Genomic DNA, 23,241 nt, shown 5'->3' with positions numbered 1-23,241 from the left:
CACGGTGACATGGCTTCACCCTGGCATTATGGGAAACAAACCTCTGCAGCTTGTGTCTGAGGGGGAGGATGGATAGTGCAGAGAATGGGGAATGGACCTTGGCTATTCAGCTATGCTGACTAATACTCAAACAGCATGTTACAAGGAGTTCTGTTATTCTTTCCTCCTTTAAAAAAAACTTGAACGGAAAGCTGTGTTCAGGGGGTTTATGAATATATTTGAACAGAGTAATTTTCAGATGTAGCAAGAGAGAACTTCCCAAAGTTTGCCAGTTCTGGCTTGGGACATTCCTGCAGATTTGGGGGTGGAGCTTGAGGAAGGTGGATTTTTTTTGGGGGGGGGGGAAGCTCAATGGGGATGAGATGCTGTAGAGTCTGCCCCCTGAAGCTACTGTTTTAGGGTTGCCAGGTCCCTCTTCGCCACCGGCGGTAGGTTTTTGGAGTGGAGCCTGAAGAGGGCGGGGTTTGGGGAGGGGAGGGACTTCAATGCCATAGAGTCCAATTGCCCAAGCGGCCATTTTCTCCAGGTGAACTGATCACTATCGGCTGGAGATCAGTTGTAATAGCAGGAGATCTCCAGCTACTACCTGGAAGTTGGCAACCCTATGCTGTTTCCTCCAGGGAACCTGGTTGGTGGTACCTGGAAATCAGCTGTAATTCTGGGAGAACTCCAGGCCCAAGCTGGAGGCTGGCAACGCTGGGTTTTCCACATAGGCCTTCCACCACAGACTTAAATCAACAGATTTCCTCATCCGTGCTTCATGTTCCCATCCTCTGCTGTCAGCTTCTGGTGCACCTTCAGCCATGGCAGAGTAAGCCCTCTCCTAGAAAACACCAGACGCTACATGAGCAAACCAGATAACGTGGCAAGTTAGGGCCATTACCGCTGTGCAGTTCTTGAAGAAGAATAATTGGTTTTTATATGCCGACTTTCTCTACCACTTAAGGAAGGATCAAACTGGCTTACAATCACCTTCCTTTCCCCTCCCCACAACAGACACCCTGTGAGGTAGGTGGGGCTGAGAGAGCTCTGAGAGAGCTGTGACTAGCCCAAGGTCACCCAGCTGGCTTAATGTGTAGAGTGGGTAAACCAACCCAGGTCACCAGATTAGAGTCTGCTGCTCATGTGGAGGAGTGGGGACTCAAACCCGGTTTACTAGATTAGCATCTAGACCAAGTGGAGACCAAGTCCTATGTTGAAGGAGCTGGGTATGTTTAGCCTGAAGAGCAGAAGACTGAGAGGGGATATGATAACCATCTTCAAGTACTTGAAGGGCTGTCATATGGAGGATGGTGCCGATTTGTTTTCTGTTGCCCAAGAAGGTCGGACCAGAACCAACGGGTTGAAATTATATCACAAGAGTTTCCGTCTAGACATTAGGAAGAATTTTCTAACAGAGCGGTTCCTCAGTGGAACAGGCTTCCTTGGGAGGTGGTGGGCTCTCCTTCCCTGGAGGTTTTTAAGAAGAGGCTAGATGGCCATCTGTCAGCAATGCTGATTCTATGACCTTGGGCAGTTCATGGGAGGGATGGCACCTTGGCCATCTTCTGGGCATAGAGTAGGGGTCACTGGGTGTGTGTGAGAGAGGTAGTTGTGAGTTTCCTGCATGGTGCAGGGGGTTGGACTAGATGACCCTGGTGGTCCCTTCCAACTCTATGGTTCTATAATCTGCTGTTCATGTGGAGGAGTGGGGAATCATTCCCGGTTCTCCAGATTAGAGTCCACTGTTCCTAACCACCGCTCTTAACCGCTACACCACGCTGGCTCTCCCAGGCAGGAGAGCGTATGCAAGACATTGGGACTGCACAGCATATCCAGAGACGCCAACTGACTGCAGATCAAGACCAGCCGTATCTCCCTGATGGTCTCATACTTGGATTCGGGGAGCTGGCCATGTACATCTTAGTGAAGAGGCATTATCTACTGCACAAGAGTGACAAATGGAGCCCCATTCATCTTCTCCACGCCCTCCCTTAATCAAGAGAGATAATGGAATTCTCCCCCCCCCCCATTGCTGGGCATTTATCTGACAATTACATTCACAAGTTAAACTTGATTAATTGCCCGGCCGCTTTTATTGCAGTCCGTTTCCCTTGTTTATGTGGTTCGTATTAATCTCAATTTTTAAAACCAATCGTAGCAATCGTTACCCCAAAATTACCCCTTCTGCCAACACGGACAACGTGCGGGGGTTTACGTACCAACCACCCCCTCTCCAGTGATTTATGGAGAGGAGACCGGCTTGGTAACCGAGAGAAAAGAATTTCAGCTTCCTTCCATCATCGATAAACCTTCAGTGCCTAGAGGACAGCGGGGGGGTCTTTTCCGCTAGAGAAATTCTCCTTCCCCCCCCCCCCACACTTCCATGTGAAAGGGAAGCCGGAGGAATCTACATGGGGGGAATGGATAAATGTGGCAGGCAGGAGGAGAGTTGCCCCGTTGACAGCCTTCCCCTTGCCAGGCTTGCAGACGTCTGTCACCGGGGCAGCCGTTGGAAAACTCATCTGCCAGGCAGACATCATGAGGAAGTGACGGCGTGGTGACACGGGGTAACCTTTTATCTGTGAGACAGGACTGCGATGCCTCTGAACATGGCACAGAGTCAGAAGAAGTCCCTCTTTTCCGTTATTCAGCAGCCTGTTCCCTGGCTCCTGTCTCACTTGACGGTCTCCACAAGCAGATTCACATCATTAGCAAAAAAAAAGGACAGAGCCCTGGCTGCTCCCGTCTGTTACTGAAGTACCTCAGCCTTAATGATTCTTGCACTTGATGAATCTTTCCAAATTATCCCCCCCCCTTTTTTTTGCATAATGAAGCAAAGTTGAAACTCCAGGGCCGCACAAAGGATTTCCAAGAAGGAAGTCCTTCAGTTGCAAGGATATTGCCTTTTGCCTGTACCTAAGCTCTTTTAAAGGAGCCCCGTGGCGCAGAGTGTTAAGCTGCAGTACTGCAGTCCAAGCTCTGCTCACGACCTGAGTTCGATCCGGAGGGAAGTGGGTTTCAGGTAGCCGGCTCAAGGTTGACTCGGCCTTCCATCCTTCCGAGGTCGGTAAAATGAGTACCCAGCTTGTTGGGGGTAAAGGGAAGATGACGGAGGAAGGCACTGGCAAACCACCCCTTAAACAGTCCGCCTAGGAAACATCGGGGTGTGACGTCACCCCATGGGTCAGGAATGACCCGGTGCTTGCACAGGGGACCTTTACCTTTTAAGCTCTACCGTTCTATTCCGGAACAGTATGCTTCCTTCTCTCCTGGAAGCACACCTCTTCTGAGGAAAGAACATTATTATTTGAGAGCTCAAGGCATGTTCTAAGGTTGTTCCTAGGGTTACCAACCTCCAGGTGGGACCTGAAGATTCTTGGAATTACAAATGATCTCCAGATGATGGAGTTCAGTTCCCCTGGAGCAGGGATCCCCAACATGGTAGTCATGGGTGCCGTGGTGTCCTCTGACACCTTTCCAGGCACCTGCCAAGTGGTTTTAGAAAGTGGGCTGGGCCAGGTACGGCCATTGGAAATCTGATTGGCTGTACAGAGTTTTTTTTCTTCCAAAGTTGCTTCAGCAACAGCTTCCACTGCTGCACAAGGATCTTTACTGTGTGTGTATGCAAGAAAAAATATATATTTTTTTAAAAAATACGTTCATTTTAAAAGGCATCCTGTTAACACAGAGTTCCTGCCTGACGTTTTGGAGCTGGCTCCACCCCCTGTGGCAGCCATTTTGTGGTTTCGCCCAATTCCAAAGGCCCCCTCAGCCTTGGAAAGGTTGGGGACCCCTGCCCTGGAGAAAATGGCTGCTTCAGAGGGCGGTCTCTACGACGTTACACCCTGCTGAGGTCCCTCCCCTCCCCAAACCCCGCCTTCTTCAGTGTAGTAGCTAAGAGCAGCGGACTCTACGCTGGAGAACTGGGTTCAGTTCCCCACTCGTCCACATGAAGCCTGCCAGGTTACCCTGGGCCAGTCACGGTTCTTCTCTCAGATGACTCTCAGCCCACACGGAGGCAGACAATGTCGAACCACCTCCAAAAGTCTTTTGCCTTGAAAATCCTATGGGGTAGCCATAAATCACTGGTGACGTGACGGGACTTTCCACCACTACAAACTAATAGTGCTGTTAGATAGATGTGGCTGAATGTACACATGTGCACTTGAGGAAGGCTAGCAGAGCCTAACTCTCCTTCACGTGAACACATGAAGCTGCCTTATACTGAATTAGACCCTTGGTCCATTGAAGTCAGTATTGTCTACCCAGACCAGTAGCAGCTCTCCAGGGTCTCAGGCAGAAGTCTTTCACATCACCTACTTGCCTAGTCCCTTTAATAGGAGACCTTCTACATGCCAAGCAGATGCTCTAGCACTGAGCCACAGCCCCTCCCCAAATAAACAGCTCACGTGAACACATGAAGCTGCCTAATACAGAGTCAGACCCTTGGTCCATCAAAGTCAGTATTGTCTACTCGGACCGGCAGCGGCTCTCCAGGGTCTCAGGCAGAGGTCTTTCACATCACCTACTTGCCTAGTCCCTTTAACTGGAGATGCTGGGGATTGAACCTGGGACCTTCTGCATGCCAAGCAGAAGCTCTACCACTGAGGCACGGCCCCTCCCTGGTCCGGAGGGTGGATGTGGTAAATCAGTAGCATCGAGCAGCAAATTTTCCCACTTTCCCATTGCAGTAAAATGCTAGGTTGCTGTAGTAACTCGTGTTGTTGTGGGGGAGGAAAGCTAGAACGCGCTCCGAGTGTAGTCATTGTTTTTTTTTAAAAAAGAAATTATCCAGAAGTTGCATTTCTCCTCAGAACACTTGGCTATGAAAGGGCCCCAATAAAATGTCAGATGCTGCTCAATTGGGAGATTCTGCTGCTATAAGAATACTGTCGGTTGCTCTTCAGAGTAATGTAAGGGCCCAGCCCAGCCAGACAAATTTTCCCACTTTCCCATTGCAGTAAAATGCTAGGTTGCTGTAGTAACTCGTGTTGTTGTGGGGGAGGAAAGGTAGAACGCGCTCCGAGTGTAGTCATTGTTTTTTTTTAAAAAAGAAATTATCCAGAAGTTGCATTTCTCCTCAGAACACTTGGCTATGAAAGGGCCCCAATAAAATGTCAGATGCTGCTCAATTGGGAGATTCTGCTGCTATAAGAATACTGTCGGTTGCTCTTCAGAGTAATGTAAGGGCCCAGCCAGACAATCAGAAATGGTGCTGGAGGAGGTGGGAATGCATCTCTGTAGTGGTGCCTGCAGTAACTCCCAGGACTGGTTTTTGGCATCTCCAGTTCAAGCACTGTACATAGTAGTACTGGGAAATGAATTTGCTTGAGATCTGGGAGAACCACTGCCTTTTACCGCACTAGCCTGGATGGATTTTTGGACTGGCTTGGTATGTGGCCCTTTCATATGGGATGCTTACTGTGTTAAACTAGCGCTAGCCCTAATACCATGCTTAGAATCATAGAGTTGGAAGGGACCACCGGAATCATCTAGTCCAACCCCCTGCACAATGCAGGAAATTCACAACTCCCTCCCTCCACACGCACACACCCATTGACCCCTACTCCATGCCCAGAAGATGGCCAAGATGCTCTCCCTCTCATGATCTGCCTAAGGCGGTTGAGTGGGGGACATGATTGCTCTCTTTAAGTATTTGAAGGGCTGTCACTTAGAGGAGGGCAGGGAGCTGTTCCTGTTGGAAGCAGAGGATAGGACTCGCAAGAATGGGTTTAAATTGTGGGCAGAAAGGTACTGGCTGGATATTGGGGGGGAAATTTTTACAGTAAGAGTTGTTCGACAATGGAATCAGTACCCGAGGAGGTGGTGAGCTCCCCCTCACTTCAAGCAGAGGATGGACAAGCACTTGTCAGGGATGCTCTAGGGGCTGATCCTGCATTGAGCAGGGGGTTGGACTAGATGGCCTGTGTGACCCCTTCCACTCTATGATTCTACGAGAGGTGAGGTCAGCAGCCTTATTAGATAGATGTCTGCAGCGTTCACTCTAAACTTCACCCATCTCTTTTGCAGCTGGGTTGGTCAGCTGGGGGAGTTGTTTTGGCATTTCAAAGGTACGCTTTGAAGCGCTCTGAAAATGTGCCAGATCAGTTTGACGAGAGGCTGTGGTGGGATGCAAAATCCAAATGCGTCGACTCTGGGCTGTGACAGCCCGACAACGCTGCCGCCCCATCTCTGAAAAGCCTCGCGGAGGCTTTTGTGCGTGCCGCCGTCGGTTTTAAAATGGGCTCCCCAAACTCTACCTGGGTATTTTTAGGCATGACGCACCAGGACGAGCACTGAGTTATTTTCTGCGAGGGCGCTCATCAATCATGCGGTGACATGAGCCATCAAAATAAATGGCAGATAAATGAATACAGGGGAAACGGCAAGGACGTGCCTCGAGCCTGGGCCGAGGGGCTTAATGGAGCCAGATTGGACTCGAATGTAGCGGAGGATTTTCTGGGATATACGTTTGGCTACTTCCCAACCATTCCACACCTGTGTTTAGGAACCATCAATCGTCATTAATTGGCAGTGTAGACAATTAGTGACAATTACTGTCATCCAGGAAGACATTCTCCCTTGGTGATCACATGCTGCCGACCCAAAATTGTGTGAGTCTCAGGTGTTGTGTAAACCTTGCTGTAGGGATTGGCTAGTGGGAAGTATTTGAGTGTGTGTTGTCATTGTCTGTCCAGGGGGCCCCCCAAGTGTCATTGGGAATGGCCATACATACAGCCCTGAAGGCCAGAGAGTGAAGGAGGAGGAGAAGGAGAAGAGTTTGTTTTTATATGCCGACTTTCTCTCCGACTTAAGGAAGTATCAAGCCGGCTTAGAATCACCTTCCCCTCCCCACAACAGACACCCTGTGAGGTAGGTGGGGTTGAGAGTGTGACTAGCCCAAGGTCACCCAGCTGGCTTCATGTGGAGGAGTGGAGAAACCAACCCGGTTCACCAGATTAGCCTCCACTGCTCATGTGGAGGAGTGGGGAATCAAACCCGGTTCTCCAGATCCACCACTCCAAACCACCGCTCTTAACCACTATACTACGCTGGCTCTATCCTCCTGTTGTCTGACTGTTGTAGCTCAGGAGAGGCATAGGTCCTGAGTATTGTGGCTGTTGGATCAGGTAGATCAATGACATGTCTCAGTAATGGTCTTCTCATACCAGAGGTCTTCTCGCAGTTTTGGCCCATTTTTCTGCACACAGCCTCCTTTTCTATCTGTTGTCGTTCTGTGGTTTCCTGGTTATTTCTTTGTGCTTTCGCAAATCAGATTAGAGGTGGTTTGAGAAGGCAAACAGAAATGGCGAGGAAAATGCAGAAAGACAAGAAACAGGTGGAAAAAGAGGAAGCTCGGGAGGAAAACTGTTACGGTTCTGTTCTCAAATCCTGGGGAAACCCTTAAAATTGAAGGCACCTTTGTTATCAGCCAAATCTCCAAATCCACCTGAAAGGCAGGCTTGGTGGACAAAGAGCCACGAGAAACCCACTGTGAGTGAGGGTTACCAACTCAGAGAGTGGGGGTAGAGCCTGGGGTGGGCAGGGTTTGGTGAAGAGTGGGGTAATCTCAGTGGGGTAAATGCCATGTAGTTCACCCTCCAAAGCAGCCATTTTCTTCAGGGCAATTGATCTCTGTAGTCAGTTGTTAACTCCAAGAGCTCTTCAGGCCCCACCTGGAGGTTGGCAACCCTACTGTGAGCAGAGAGACCTCACTAGATACGCTTGTTTGTTGGTGTGCAAATGATCCAGGCTTTCTGTGATGGAAATAAAATTTACCGGGGTCTTTTGGTGCAATATTGGCTGGGGGAAGTCTGAGAGGGCTTAACTCTGAATCTGTCCATCAGAACAAATACACTTCACGTTCTTTGGTAGATTCTTCCTCGCAGTTCAATGTCTTTCCCTCCAAAGGAGTTACCGCACTGTTAAATCTCTCTCCCCATCACTCCAGCCCCTCAAGAGCTGCCAGTCCCTTTCTGCCTTTCGTAGTTCCCCTTCAGTCTTCCTTGAAACCCTCCCGCCACATTTTCAGCGGAGACAAAAAGCCCTTATGTAAGCTTCCTAGCACTGCTACCCGTCTTCCTGTCCCCCCCCCACACATGATTTTTCATCAGGTCCCGACAGAACAATTCAAGAGACACTTTCCTCTCGTCCCCCTCCCGGGACATAAAAAAACCCCTCTTTCAATCAGTCCCCTCTCCCTTTCGTTCCTGTCGCTCTTTCCCTTTTCTTCTTCCTTCTCGAGAGCCTGAAATAAATTGATTTCCTTGAAAAGGATGCGGTGATAACAGGGCTATCAATTAATAACCCCCAAATGGCACAGAAAGGAGGAGCCGGGGTGGTTACTGGTTTCTTTTTAGCATTCAGATTTTTTTTTTACCCTTTTTTATTCATGTGTTATGAGAAGAGCCCGATCAAAAGCGCTGGAGAGCTTCGAACTGCGGCGCCAAGAGAAGAGTTTTGTTGCAGCCGTGGAATAGTTCTTTCAGTAATTAAATGCAGCTTCCTCCAGCCCTTCCTGCCCAGACGCAAGCCCGGCTGTGCATGTGTATGTGTATAAAAGAAGAGGGGGGTGCGGTTGTGGGTCTCCCAGTCTGCCAAGTATCTGGAATTGCTTATCTGTAAGTTTTGGTTTAGAAGACTTAGTACCATCCGAAGCTCTGTTGCGCCCTCCTAAGCCAGTTGATTTCCATGAATCGCGAAGGGTCTAGGGTTGCCATACTATGTATGGGTAGGGTGGCCAACCTCCAGGTGGTGGCTGGAGATCACCCACTTTTACAACTGATCTCCAGGTGATAGAGATCAGATCCCCTGGAGAAAATGGCTGCTTTGCCATTGGACTCTATGGCATTGAAGTCCCTCCACTCTCCAAACGCTGCCCTCCTCAGTCTCTGCCCCCAAAATCTCCAGGTAAATCCCAACCCGGAGCTGGCAACCCTATGTATGGGTGTGAAAGTTGGACAATGGGCAATGAAGAAAGCTGACAGGAAGAAAGTTGGTTCCTTTGAAATGTGGGGTTGGAGGGGAGTTTTTCAGATACCATGGACTGCCCCCCCCAATCTGTGGGTTCTAGATCAAATCAAGCCTGAACTCTCCCTAGAAGCTAAAATGATGAAACTGAGGCTATTGTACTTTGGTCGTATCATGAGAAGGCAAGAGTCCTTGGAAAAGACAATAATGGTAGGAAAAGCTGAAGGCACCAGAAATAGAGGAAGATCTAACCTGAGATGGATTGACTCATTCAAGGAAGCCCTCAATCTGCAAGACCTGAGCAAGGCTGTTAATGATAGGATGTTTTGGAGGTCATTAATTCATAGGGTTGCCGCCGTAAGTTGGAAGCAACTTGATGGCACTTAACACACACACACAGGGTTGCCAAACTCCAGCTGTGGCCAGAATTCTTGCTTTCAGCCAAAATGAGGCTCCCAAAGCAGGGTTGCCAGTACAAGGCTGGCAATCCATGGGAGACTCACCTGTGCATGGGGAGGCTCGCCCTGGAGATGCAATCCATGGGAGACTCACCTGTGCATGGTAACAAAGATGTCACTTCTGGCAAAACTGGAAGTGACATCACTGCCTTGCCAGTGACACTCTAGCATTCGGTGAGAACTCTATGGTTTAACCAGACATGTTGCAGCATTAGCTCCCACATTGCCATCCCATGCTAAGTAATAGGGGAGGGGCTGTGGCTCAGTTCTAGAGCATCTGCTGGCATGCAGAAGGTCCCAGGTTAAATCCTCAGCATCTCCAGTTAAAGGGACTAGGCAAGTAGGTGATGTGAAAGACCTCCGCCTGAGACCCTGGAGAGCCGCTGGGGTGGTGGTGGAATGAATGATGATGAGTGCCAGACATCATTCATCAGTTTCTCTTGCCAAGATGACCAGCAGAAAGATACTTCTGGGAGGGGCCGTGGCTCAGTGGTAGAGCATCTGCTTGGCATGAAGAAGGTCCCAGGTTCAATCCCCGGCATCTCCAGTTAAAGGGACTAGGCAAGTAGGTGATGTGAAAGACCTCCGCCTGAGACCCTGGAGAGCCGCTGCCGGTCTGAGTAGACAATACTGACTGCAATGGACCAAGGGTCTGATTCAGTATAAGGCAGCTTCATGTCTTCAATAGCAGATGGTTGAATTGGACAGACAAGATGGGGGATTTACACGGATGAGGGTGCTGCAGGAAAAAGCAGCCTTAAAAGACGGCAGTGGTCTGCAACCCTTGACTATTAAAGAACCAAAGTACATCAAAATTTCAAGCAAGAGATAAACAGAAAGCCAGTAGAAGGAAGTCCGTTGAAAATATGCAATTTAACATTGCATATTTAACGTGAGACCTGAAAACATGCAATTTCACTATGGTTGCCAGGTCCCTCTTCGCCAGCGGTGGGAGGGTTTGGGGGTGGAGCCTAAGAGGGCGGTGTTTGGAGAGGGGAGGGACTTCAATGCCGCAGAGTCCAATTGCCAAAGCAGCCATTTTCTCCAGGGAAACTGTTCTCTATTGGCTGGAGGTCAGTTGTAACAGCGGGAGATCTCCAGCTAGTACCTGGAGGTCGGCAACCCTAAATTTAACATTGCAGACAATTGACATGTTGATTAATAACCCATAAAGTTTCTGCAGCCCAAACCCTTGCTGTTGCAAGTAACTGTATGAGGAAGCGGCACACACGAGGCCTCGCAGTAAGTAATAAACGAATGCGCAGGAGGTTCCTGCAGTTGTTTTAGCGCCCTGGCATAAATCTGCATCTTGTTTGCCCTTGGATTACTGGCGACCGTTCGCCTCTACCAATTCCCTTCCTGTAAAGCTTCTCTAAGAAGCCCTTTAGTTCCATTCGCCTGCCATTCCCTTCACACACTGGTTATTCTAGCATCCTCCAATTTCATATTTCATTTTAAAGAGCCGCGTTTGACACTACAGGCATAGGTTGCTGATTGCCAAGGCAGGGCTTAAAGACTTACCCAGATAGAGAGAGATAAAATGCAATCCCGTCAGAACCGAGGTGAACGGAAAGGCCTCAGTGATGTGGCCGGAGCCCGCCTCTTTCCAGCCTTGCAGGGCTTGTGCTTAATTAATGTAACAAGAATCGACATTGAACAATCACGTGAACACACGAAGCCGCCTTATATTCAAGTACTTGAAGGGCTGTCATATAGAGGAGGGTGCCGAGTTGTTTTCTGTTGCCCCAGAAGGTCGGACCAGAACCAACGGGTTGAAATTAAATCAAAAGAGTTTCTGTCTAGATATCAGGAAGAATTTTCTAACAGAGCAGTTCCTCAGTGGAACAGGCTTCCTCAGGAGGTGGTGAGCTCTCCTTCCCTGGAGGTTTTTAAGCAGAGGCTAGATGGCCATCTGTCAGCAATGCTGAGTCTATGTCCTTAGGCAGATGATGAGAGGGAGGGGATCTTGCCCATCTTCTGGGCATGGAGTAGGGGTCACTGGCGGTCTGTGGGGGGAGGTAGCTGTGAATTTCCTACATAGTGCAGGTGGTTGGACTAGATGACCCTGGTGGTACTTTTTAACTCTATGATTCTATGAGTCTATACTGAATCAGACCCTTGGTCCATCAAAGTCAGTATTGTCTACCCAGACCGGCAGCGGCTCTCCAGGGTCTCAGGCAGAGGTCTTTCACATCACCTACTCGCCTGATCCCTTTAACTGGAGATGCCGGGGATTAACCTGGGACCTTCTGCATGCCAAACAGATGCTCTGCCACTGAGCCACAGCCCCTCCGCCATTATACTGTGTCAGGAGGATTAGGACTTTTTGTAGACCTAGGGGTGTTGTTGAGACTGTAGAACAGAATGTCAAGTTTGGAACTGGCCTGAAACAAACTTGGTTGTTATAGCTTCTCCCAGTGGATGCTGGGAATGGTAATTTAATGAAGATGCTGAGAACTGTAGGGCAGCGATTGCTAGCTACTTCATGTACTATAGTTCATAGGGGGTGTTGAACATTATGCTGGTTTGAAATGAGGGTCCTCCTGGAAATGCCTCTTATTTAGATGAGTTTTTTTGACCAAATCTTCATTTTTCTTTACAGGAGGCAGCCTTTCCAAACAAGACTGGACCATCCAGTGGCCAATTGCAGAGACCAGCAAGGAGAAGACCCCCGCGTGCCAATCGGAATCCATGCAGTGGATTCGAGCTCACCTCGCTCCGAGCCCCAAAGCTCAGTCCAAATGCATTCAGCATTACTGCCACATGGGCTTGTCTTACGGACCAGCATACGCCCACGTGGACAGGCTGACGGTGGAAGGCTTCCTGGGACTGTGCCCCCCTCTGGAATCGGGCCACCGGTCCTTGCCGCCTTCCCCGAGGCAGCGGCATGCTGCCCATACGCCGCCACGCACCCCTAATATCGTCACCACCATGACTCCGCCAGGCACCCCGCCGATCAGGAGGCGAAACAAGGTGAAACCTCCAGGCACGCCGCCCCCCTCCTCCCGCAAACTGATTAATCTTTTCCCGGGCTTCACGGCGTTGCATCGCAGCAAGTCCCACGAATTTCAGCTGGGCAATCGCGTGGACGAGGCTCACACGCCCAAGTAAGTGGACTGGAAAGCATGCAGGGTGTGTGTGTGGGGGCGTCTCCAGCCTTGTGTCCATGGGTACCCTGGCTCCTGCCAAACGTTTTAAAAACCTTGTATGGTGGTAAGGTCGAGAGCGAGAGACCAGTTCAAGGTCACCCGGCAAACTTTCGTAGCTGAGAGGGGATTCCAATCTGGGCCTCCCAGATCCTAGTCCAACATTCTAACCGCTACACCACAATGAATATATTTCCCTTCTTTTTTGCAGTTTGTGGGAGGAGGGAGCCAGAATGGTGTAGTGGTTAAGGTGGTTTGGAGTGGTGGACTCTAATCTAGATCAGGGCTTCTTAATTTTTTTCCACTCGTGACCCCTTTTTCGCCCGAGAAATTTTTACGCGACCCCGGGTATATAGGTATATAAAATAGATATATAAATCAAACATTTATTGATAATAAATCATAAAGAAACCTACAAGAACCAATAAAGAAACCTTTTACTGTTGCCAAATTTTTCGCAACCCCCACCCACAGTTTAAGAAGCTTTGATCTAGATAACCGGGTTTGATTCCCCACTCCTCCACATGAGTGGCGGATGCTAATCTGGAGAACCGGATTGGTTTCCCCACTCCTTCACATGAAGCCAGCTGGGTGACCTTGGGCTAGTCACAGTTCTCTCTGAACTCTCTCAGCCTCACCTATCTCACAAGGTGTCTGTTATGTGGAAGGGAAGGAGATTGTAAGCCAATTTGATTCTCCTTAAAAGGTAGAGAGAGTTGGCATATAAAAGCCAACTTTTCTTCTCCTCCTCCTCCTTCTCCCTCTCCCAAGATGCTGGAATAGCATGGTCCCTGGGTCCAATCCAGCAGCCACCCATGGCCTTATTGCCATAGTATAGGGCAATTCGTGCTAGCTGTTCTCCTCGTGAACAAGATCATGTAGCAGTATTTGTTGGGCTTCACCATCCCAATCTGAGGGTCCTTCTTCATAATGGCTGCATAGATCATGACTTTTATGTTACTTGTGGACTGTGCTTGTGTTGCTATTAATGGAGCGGTACCTGAATTTGACGTAGAGTCTTGAAATGACACTGTGATGATTATGTTCCATCTAGGCAATGACACTGTGATGATTATGTTTAAATGGTCTTTTTAATAGCCTATAGCTGGAACAATATTAGAAGGGATAATCAGAGAGGGGCTTAGCTCACATTCCTTGGGCTGAAACGTTTAGGAGGCTATTGGCAGAACGGTGGGATAAGGTGAGTTAGACGTGAGTGGCAGAGTGTTAGCCGAAGGGCTGTGCTTAGTCCTTCAGGTCTCTCCCTTCTGCATGTAAGATCACCCGTTTGCAAAGTTTAAGGCTGGTTTCTCTCTCTTTTCTCTTTGAATTATTGCCTCTTCTTCGTGTCCCCTTCCAATCTCTCCTGCTTGGTTAGGACAAAGGAAAAGTGTGCCAGCAGGGGGAGCTCTTGCTCTGGAAAGCTGTTTCCCCTTTTGGGTTCTGCAAGTTCCAGGGTAGATACCAAACTGCCTAGCTTTTGTGTTACTCAGAACTCTTCAGCACAGAGAATTGTTAGCCAAAATGCCCGGTTATAAATTGTTATATGGGGGAATTAGCGAATCAATAACCGGCAATGGGCATAACTTGAGCTGGGATGCAACCTTTATCTACCAGAGTCCATACCATGACCAGTAAAGAGGCAGAAGCAAGGGAATTAGGTTAAAAGTAATTTACTCAGATTATATGTTCACACACACATACAAAACTACACATACACGTCACACAACATACAGAGTCTAGGAATCAAAGAGAGGAATAGAGACTTTTGCCATGTGGCAGGCAGAGGAAATATACTGCACCTCTCTTGCAGATTAGTTGTCCGTCCTGAATTCCATGCAGCTTTGGGGGATAAAAAGGGGACAAAGGGGGGGGGGTAGGTGTCCAAGCATGAACACCCCCTCTGGCAGAGTGCCAGGCAGTATGGAGGGGAAGGCCCAAGGGAGAGAGAGAGTGGGCTGGGAGCATTGCAGTTATACTGTATTTCTGGGGGCGGGGAGAGGTGTTGCACCCCTCCTAGGTTCCCAGGTGACAAAAGGGGACAAAAGGATTAAGCTGTGGCTACCGGGGTAGGGCAATGAGAATTTGGAAATCTATTATAATTCCAATGGCTTTTGCAATCCCAGGAGAAGTCAGGAGTCTCACTGATTGGCTTAATGGCTTGAAACAAAAGGTGCGATCACTGCTAATGTCTGGAGATCGTTGCTGAAGAGCGAGTCATTGTTATCTTAATGTCTGCTGAATGGCTTTGCTGAACTAGTCCGGATGTTGCAAGGGCGGGCTGTTGGTGCAGGCTACCTGCCTGGACATATTCCCTACAATATGGCTTTGCTAGAGCAGGATACACAGGAACATGGTTGCCCTCTGGTTTGCTGGAGGGACTACTTTGGCTGCTGCTCTTTGACTGCTGGTTTCGAGGGATGAAGAGAAGTCCTTTCCATGGTGGCACAGGCTTGCCACTTGGTCTGGAGAGGCTGCTGCACACATCTGCCGGGGTTGCCATGACCAGTCCAGGAGATTGGCAACCCGTTAGGCTACAGAATGGAGACCTTTCCACTTTTTAAAAATGAATGCAGACAAAGTAGAGGCCTGTGAGGCCAACTTACGGTGGCCACATAGGGTTTTCAAGGCAAGTGACAAAGAGAGGCGCTTTGCCATTGCCTGCCTCTGTGTCACAACCCTGGACTTCCTTAGTGGTCTCCCATCCAAGTACTAACCAGGACTGACCTGCTGAGCTTCCAAGATCTGACAAGATCGGGCCAGGCTGGGCCATCCAGGTCAGACTGTTATGTATTTTACTGGCTCTCAGCTGAAGTCGACACATAGTGTCTCCTGGAGCACCCTCAGCGTCATCGGGCTGTTTTTATTTTTATAAAAATAATATTTTTCTTGCATACCCGAGGAGTGTAGAAACCTCCGCCTTCTTCATGGATGACCTGGTTGAGCTGCTTTTGTGATCATAGAAGGGGATAGTCACTTTACTATTAGAAGGAGGGATGGCATATTCTAGGTTTCCTCAAGTAGAGCATGGTCTCTTATCAAATTGCTTTGCTCTTCAGACATGTGTAATATGTTCATTCCTTACCTGAGGCCCCTGCTGCCAACCTGCTCCTAGTGGTTGCCGATCCGTTTTCTTGCTAAAAGCCTAACACCCAGGTTTTCTTGACTTTGTTTGATTTGTGTAGCATCCGTATTCCATGGATATTCCAGTTAAAGGGACTAGGCAGGGAGGTGATGTGAAAGACCCCTGCCTGCGACCCAGGAGAGCCGCTGCGGGTCTGAGTAGACAATACTGACTTTGATGGACCGAGGGTCTGGTTCAGTACAAGGCAGCTTCGTGTGTTCATGTGTTCATATGCACTAGTTGAGATGCACCAGCCCCTGATTTAGAGATCAAACTTCTAGAGACTTGGTTAATCCCAAACACCAAATAGGGAACTGGTGGCAAAAAATAGCACATTTCCCTGGTTTGGTGAATATGTAGCATTCGGAAAAAGAAGTTGTCATTCTTTTAACCACATAGGGACAATGCCTTTTAAGAAGAGCCCTAATGGATAACAAGAAGAATTGGTTTTTATACCCCGCTTTTCTCTACCTTTAAGGAGTCTCAAAGCAGCTTGCAATCGCCTTCCCTTCCTCTCCGTACAATAGGCACCGTATGAGGTTTGTGGGGCTGAGAGAGTTCAGAGAGAACTGTGCCCAGTCCAAGGTCACCCAGCAGGGAGTGGGGAATCAAACCCTGTTCTCCAGATTAAAGTTTGCCGCTCTTAACCACTACACCATGCTGGCTATCAACAATTCACCCAGATCAGCACTCCACCAACACCCTGTTTCCCACATTGGTCACTCAGTAGGATTGCCAGGTCCCTCTTTGCCACCGGCGGGAGGTTTTTGGGGCAGAGCCTGAGGAGGGCAGGGTTTGGGGAGGAGAGGGACTTCAGTGCCATAGAGCTAGTACCTGGAGGTTGGCAACCCTACCAATCAGATGCTCCAGGAAACTCCACCCCCCCCCCGGGGCACCCTTATCTTGTTCGTTGTAGTTAGCGTCCTTCACAACTTGGCTGCGTTGTTGCAAAAGAAAGTAAAGACTGGACCCAAGGGATACGGAGCTGCCGCACAGCCCCTCCACGGAGTCTGTAGCCAGTCTGCCCTGCGCCCCTCTTCCCATCAATCCCGGTGCCGTCTAAGGACAAAGGCCAGGGCAATGGAGCGTTGGCCTTTTCATTTCATGAATCAGTTTGTCTCTAATGAACAAAAGTGGCACTTTAGCCATTTGCGCGTGGTGATTGCCATACACTCCGGTACGCTGATAGGGTTGCCAGCTCATTAGGTCTAAATGCGGCACCCCAAAGGAGGAAGGTTTCTTTATTTCTAATGAACTGCTCTGCATGGGGGGGGGGGACAAATAGCTCCGCTCTCTCTTTGTCCTCTCCCACCCTTTCCAATTCAGTATAAGGCAGCTTCATGTGGTCATGCAGGTACAGGAGGAAGGCGGGAGCTTAGTGGTAGAGTGCGTGGTTTGGAGAGCCTGCGTAACGTAGTGGTTAAGAGCGGTGGTTTGGAGCGGTGGACTCTGATCTGGAGAACCGGGTTTGATTCCCCACTCCTCCACATGAGCGGCGGAGGCTAATCTGGTGGACTGGATTTGTTTCCCTGCTCCTACACATGAAGCCAGCTGGGTGACCTTGGGCTAGGCACACTCTCTCAGCCCCACCTACCTCACGGGGTGTCTATTGTGGGGGGGGGGGAGAAGGTGATTGTAAGCCAGTTTGATTCTCCCTTAAGTGGTAGAGAAAGTCAGCATATAAAAACCAACTCTTCTTCCTCTTCCTCCTCCTCACAGAAGGTCTTAGGTTCAATGCCTGACATTTCCAGGTAAACTATATTTCAGGTAGCAGGTTTTCAGAACAGCCTGTCTCTTCCTTTGATGGAATGGACACTATAGAGCTAGATGGGCTTCTGATCTGACTCTGTAAAAGTGCCTTCATATCTGCTTTTAGTTCCTCTGTTAAAAAAATAATAATATCTGTAGCAGGTGAAATATCTATGGAAAATTGCTCACAATTGTAATCCGCCCCTTTTTGAAGATGTGAAGGAGTTCTTTTGAAACTCGAAAGCACCCCACCAACATTTTTAAAAACAACAACAACAATGGTCTGTGTTTTCACAAGCTTAAATTGTATTGATGAGCTTTCAGGCAACAATCCTAAGCATCAACTGAACTGACTAATCTCCTTCCCTGTTTCCCGAAAATATTTCAGTGGTATTGGTGTCTAGAAACGCTGACAAAAATTATGAGAATACAAACGCCAGCCGATTGTAAGGAGAATTTGTTTGAGAGTTTCTCCTCTCCCAGGTCATGCCGCTCTAGTCTGGATGGATGATTGATGTGCAAGAAATCATTTGAAATGTGCAAGAAATCATTTGAAACACCCTCTGTCCTGCCGGCCATGACTATGTCCTTATGCAACAGTTAATTCGTTGGATTTTTACCCCATATTCTCTCAAATAGCACAGGCGATACAATCTCAACATTTCTATCCTCACAACAACTATTGCGAGGTTGAGCTTTGCATAGAAATGTCAGGCTGGGGTCTCTTGCATTTCAATGCCATAGAGTCCAATTGCCAAAGCAACCATTTTCTCCAGGGGAACTGATCGCTATCGGCTGGATATCAGTAGTAATAGCAGGAGATCTCCAGCTAGTACCGGGAGGTTGGCAATCCTATTCATGGCAGAGTGGGGATTAGAACCTGGATCTTCCAGATCCTGGTCCAGCTCTCCAACCCCAGGCTAAGTGGTGCCACCATTTAATTAGACGCCAAATACTTGGCCATCGTAAAAGGTAAAGGTGTAAGCACCGGGTCATTCCTGACCCACGGGGTGACGTCACATCCCGACGTTTACTAAGCAGACTTTGTTTGCGGGGTGGTTTGCCAGTGCCTTCCCCAGTCGTTTTCCCTTTACCCCCAGCAAGCTGGGTACTCATTTTACCGACCCCGGAAGGATGGAAGGCAGAGTCAGCCTGGAGCCGGCTACCTGAAACCGACTTCCGTCGGGATCGAACGCAGGTCGTGAGCAGAGCTTGGACTGCAGTACTGCAGCTTACCCCTCTGGGCCAGAGTAGGGGGCCCTCATGTCTTCCATCTCTGATCATTTTTCCTCCCTGTAATTAAACATTTCAGGTGAGCTCAAGTGAGCCTCCAGAAGCCCCAACCGGGTAGTGGAAGGTAATCAAGCATTTCTTAGTCACTAATTGCAAGAGGGAGCAGCGAAGCTCCCCGATTCTGTTCCAGCTGGCTGGGCCTCTCTGCTCTCCCCTTCCAGAGGGGCTCCCTCCCGCCCTCCAGGTCGGGCGGCCTTAATTTACAATTAGTGCGACGGGGGCCCTCCGCAGCCGCCGCTGGAAGAGGCGAATCCCCTGCAGGCCGGGGACTTTATTAAGCTAAATTAATCGAGAGGAGCGAAAACAAATATTGAAGAGGGCTCCGGCTCTCCAGCATCCGACGGAGGGCTCGATGCCGCTGTGCCGGGGGAGGAAGGAAAAGGGGGTCTGGAGAGGCCCCAGGAGCGGCTTGGTGGAAGAGTAGAGGTTAATTTACTCTAATGGGGCTTAATGATTTTCAGGAGGCAGCCACCGAATCTTGCCTCCTAATCCCATTAGTGTTTCAGGATCATAATTAGCGCATTAAAAGGGGAACATTTTTCTGTTTTCCCGCAGTGTCGTCCAGACGCTCGCTTCGCTGCGGCTCTGTAACCTGGTTTTGATGGTTAGTGCTCACTTTTGGAAACGGGGGAAAGAATGGCTTTGAGACGGGGATTTGAGCCAAGACCTCCGCCCCTGAACCTCTCGTAGGGCGTGGAATGTGTGAAGGAAGAATAAAGAGGCTTTGAACGTGGGCAGGGCACCCTTTTCTCAGAACGGCTCGCTTCTGGGCGGGTATGTGGCCAAGAGAGCTGCCTGTTCCCCGGTGATAACGTAGCTGGTCCCCACCCCCATCTCTGCAAGCTTTCATCCACTTGAATCTTGCGCTCTGGGGGGGAAAGCATGAAGGGGAGATTAGGAATCCAGTCTGATCTGGGGCTCAACCTGGTGGGCTCTTCAGAATCCAAGGCTCACCCAAGGCCAACATGGTGTAGTGGGCCAGCAAGGTGTAGCTGTTAAGAGCGGTGGTTTGGAGCGGTGAACTCTAACCTGGAGAACCGGGTTTGATTTCCCGCTCCTCCACATGAGCCGCAGACACTAATCTGGTCAACCGGGCTGGTTTCCCCACTCCTCCCCATGAAGCCAGCCGGGTGACCTTGAGCTAGTCACAGCTCTCTCAAGAGCTCTCTCAGCCCCACCTACCTCACAGGGTGTCTGTTGTGGGGAGGAGAAAGGAAGGTGATTGTAGGTTTGATTCTTCCTTAAGTGGTAAGAGAAAATCAGCATATAAAAAGAAGAAGGTTTGATTCTTCCTTAAGTGGTAACAGAAAGTCGGCATATAAAAACCAACTCTTCAACATTGTTCTACAACAGGGAAGACTTGGGTTCAAATTCCCACGCAGTCACGAAACTCATTGAGTATGACCTTGGACCAGTCTCACACTCTCAGCCTCACCTGTGTCACAGGTTTGTTGCATAGGGAGAGCGGAGGAGAGGGGAACCACATCCACCACAGTGAGTTCCTTATAAGAAATGAAGATTTTTTAAAAAATGTAGCCACAAGCTGCATGTACTTGTCTGAGAGCAGCACAGGTTTCCATACTAGGGGATAAGGCTGGGGTCACAAACCCTGATCTATCTCTGTTTGAATAGATGGCGCACTGCTTTAACCACTTGGAGTATGTTGTTTCACTATCAGATGTTGGGTGTGAGGTTGAAGAATAATCACCGTGGGACTGGGTCAATTCAAACTGCGGGCAGGGCCATCAAGTTTTTTCTGTGCCTCCCTCATAACACACATTCTGGATGTAGCCCATTAGCACTGGACGAAAAGTTCTAGCATTGTGTTTTCCCTGCCGTGCTGGTTTTCTGATGCATGGAATTAACTTCAAAAAATACGATTCCCCTCCCGTAGTCCAAGCTGGTGCGCTCACTGCGGACACTGCCCTTTGCAGACTGTAGATCTGTGGAAAGTAAAGAGGCTGCAGGTATACACAGGTGGACGCATTGCTAGTTTGCATCTAGAGTGTCTGGGGGGCACGCCTCGGGTTTTACATCAAACTCAGTGCTAGTTTATTCTATGAGGTGTATACCTGTAAGGTTAATTTCTCCATGCTGTCTAATAGATGCGAGGGTAACCTCCCCCCACCCCAAGGTAGGAGCCAGTGTAGTGTAGTGGTTAAGAGCGGTGGTTTGGAGTGGTGGACTCTGATCTGGAGAACCGGGTTTGATTCCCTGCTCCTCCACAGGTACGGCGGAGGCTAATCTGGTGAACTGGATTTGTTTTCCCTACACACGAAGCCAGCTGGGTGACCTTGGGCTAGTCACACTCTCTCAGCCCCACCCATCTCACAGGGTGTCTGTTGTGGGGAGGGGAAGGGAAGGTGATTATAAGCTGCATTGATTCTCTCTTGTGGTAGAGAAAGTTGGCATATAAAAACCAACTACTCCTCCTCCTCCGTGGAAGAGGATCTGGTTTGCCTTCAGAAGGTCCCAGATTCAATCCCTAGTGTCTCTGTTTTAAAAGGATCAGGTGATAGATGTTGTGAAGGACCTGAGACCCTGGAGAGCCATTGCCAAGTCAAGAGAAGACAACACCGGTCCTCACAGAGCCAGGGTCTGTCTCAGTACAAGGCCAGCTTCATGTGTGTTCAACCATATTCTTTGGTCTCTGTAACTTTTCATAGTTGGCTTTCTAGGGTCGCCAACCTCCAGATACTAGCTGGAGATCTCCTGCTATTCCAACTGATCTCCAGCCGATAGAGATCAGTTTCCCTGGAGAAAATGGCCACTCTGGCAATTGGACTCTATGGCGTTGAAGTCCCCCGCCTCCCGAAACCCCATCCTCCTCAGGCTCTTCCCCAAAAACCTCCCACCAGTGGCAAAGAAGGACCTGGCAAGCCTATGTTTCTGTTTTCTTTCTGTTCTCTGTGGTGATGAGTTTGGAGATCTCCAACCAGAAATGGGGAGGAAAGGCAGCATGGTATAGCCCGATCTCGCCAGATCTCGGAAGCTAAGCAGGGACAGCCTTGGTTAGTAATTGGATGGGAGAACAGGTTGAGCTGGAAACTATGAACTATAACAATAATTATATTTATTACAAGGTGTACACTGTAGATTTGTTGAAAACACCGAGCCTGGAATGCAGGCTACATATAAAAACATCACTTACAAAAATATCAACTGTGTATGAGATCTTTGTAGCTGATGTTTTTATAGGTAGCCTGCATTCCGGGCCCTGCATTTTAAACACCTTTATAGTGTACACCTTGTAATAAATATAATTATTTTCTTACAGTTTATAGTTTCCAGCTCAACCTTTGAGGCTTCCTGTACTTTCCTGGTTGAGTTCTCCCTCCCTTTTTGTTGTTGTCCTTTTGATGGGAGACCACCAAGGAATACCAAGGTCGCTATGCAGAGGGAGGCACTGGCAAACCACCCCGTTAGTCTCTTGCCTTGAAAACCCCATAATGGGTTGCCATGAGTCAGCTTGACACTTTACACACTTTACACACACAACCAGAAACGGTTAGGAAGGCATTGAGCTGACATTGATCAGGCCAGAATCCTTGAATATTATATCATTTTACTTCTCTCTCTCTGTGTGTGTTGGTGGGGGCGCTTTGCGTCTGCAAGATCCTTCCTGCTCTGGCTTTTGTCCGGTTGCACGGTATCTGACGCTCAATACGGCCCTATTTGTGTGGCAGAACAACCAGAGGTGGGCCTCTCAAGGAGGACGGTAAAATTGATCTGTTGTGATTATTGGATGTGCGTGGGCCGAATGGCCCTTCGTGATCCCTCTGGTTTCACGATCAACGCAGATCGTTGTTTTTATTATACTGCCTCAGCGGGATTCTTTGGTTTCCTTCTAAATGGCTAAGCGCTGGCCCTCTGGAGTCAACATGCACCAGAACCTTCCAATTAGTATCTGTGTTTCTGGCTTGCCGCTGATTGGTGATCACTAACTAAATGCCCATGAAATGCTTGAAAGGGCCCCAGGAAGTCATAAGACACTTTTATGTTGCCAGCCCTTCCTCATGTCTCATCTATTTCCAGATTACCATCCTGTTGGTAATTATGGGCTGGGGATTTCTTGAAGTCAAGGGAACTTTTCCGGGGGCAATGTTCCAAGCCCTAGTATTATGGCAACAGCTGGAATCGGGGCAATGCAATTTGTTGCTGCAAGCTTCAGGCAGTTAGCTGGAGTTCTGAGGAGCTATTCCTCAGCCTCCATAAAAGCAAGCCGTTGAAAATGTCCTATTTGATTCATGGAAACCATAGAATGAAAGGGACGAACTTGCCTCCTTGTTTAGCAGTCCAGGTGGATATGGGGGTCGTTACAGTAGCCCTCTGGTATGAGCCTTTAGTTCAGACATCACCAAAAGAAATAACTTGAGAACAAGTTATGAAAGTCCTTGCGTTTGTGTGCGCCATCCTTGCTCTTCCCTTTGTGTGTAGAGACTGAAGACTTCCTGGTTTAGAACGAACTGCAGTTTATTGTGACATCTTAGTTGCTTTAACAAATGGTGGGGGAGGGTTT

The 23,241-nt window shown here is 48.9% G+C and overlaps 1 protein-coding gene across 2 annotated transcripts in view; it reads left to right on the top strand.

Moving 5' to 3' along the window:
* The window catches only part of KSR2 (kinase suppressor of ras 2), a 251,485-nt gene that overhangs the window by 62,474 nt on the left and 165,770 nt on the right, over window positions 1-23,241 (top strand). For both annotated transcript variants that reach the window (XM_056859782.1, XM_056859783.1), the window contains exon 4: window positions 12,013-12,517. In XM_056859782.1, the coding sequence (XP_056715760.1) occupies window positions 12,013-12,517 (505 nt within the window). The remainder of the gene's footprint in view (window positions 1-12,012; window positions 12,518-23,241) is intronic.

The sequence above is a fragment of the Euleptes europaea genome, chromosome 13 (assembly GCF_029931775.1).
Source record: "Euleptes europaea isolate rEulEur1 chromosome 13, rEulEur1.hap1, whole genome shotgun sequence".
In the NCBI taxonomy this organism is placed as follows: Eukaryota; Metazoa; Chordata; class Lepidosauria; order Squamata; family Sphaerodactylidae; genus Euleptes; species Euleptes europaea.
Note: the sequence above shows the minus strand (reverse complement) of the source record. Positions and strands in the feature narration are given on the sequence as shown.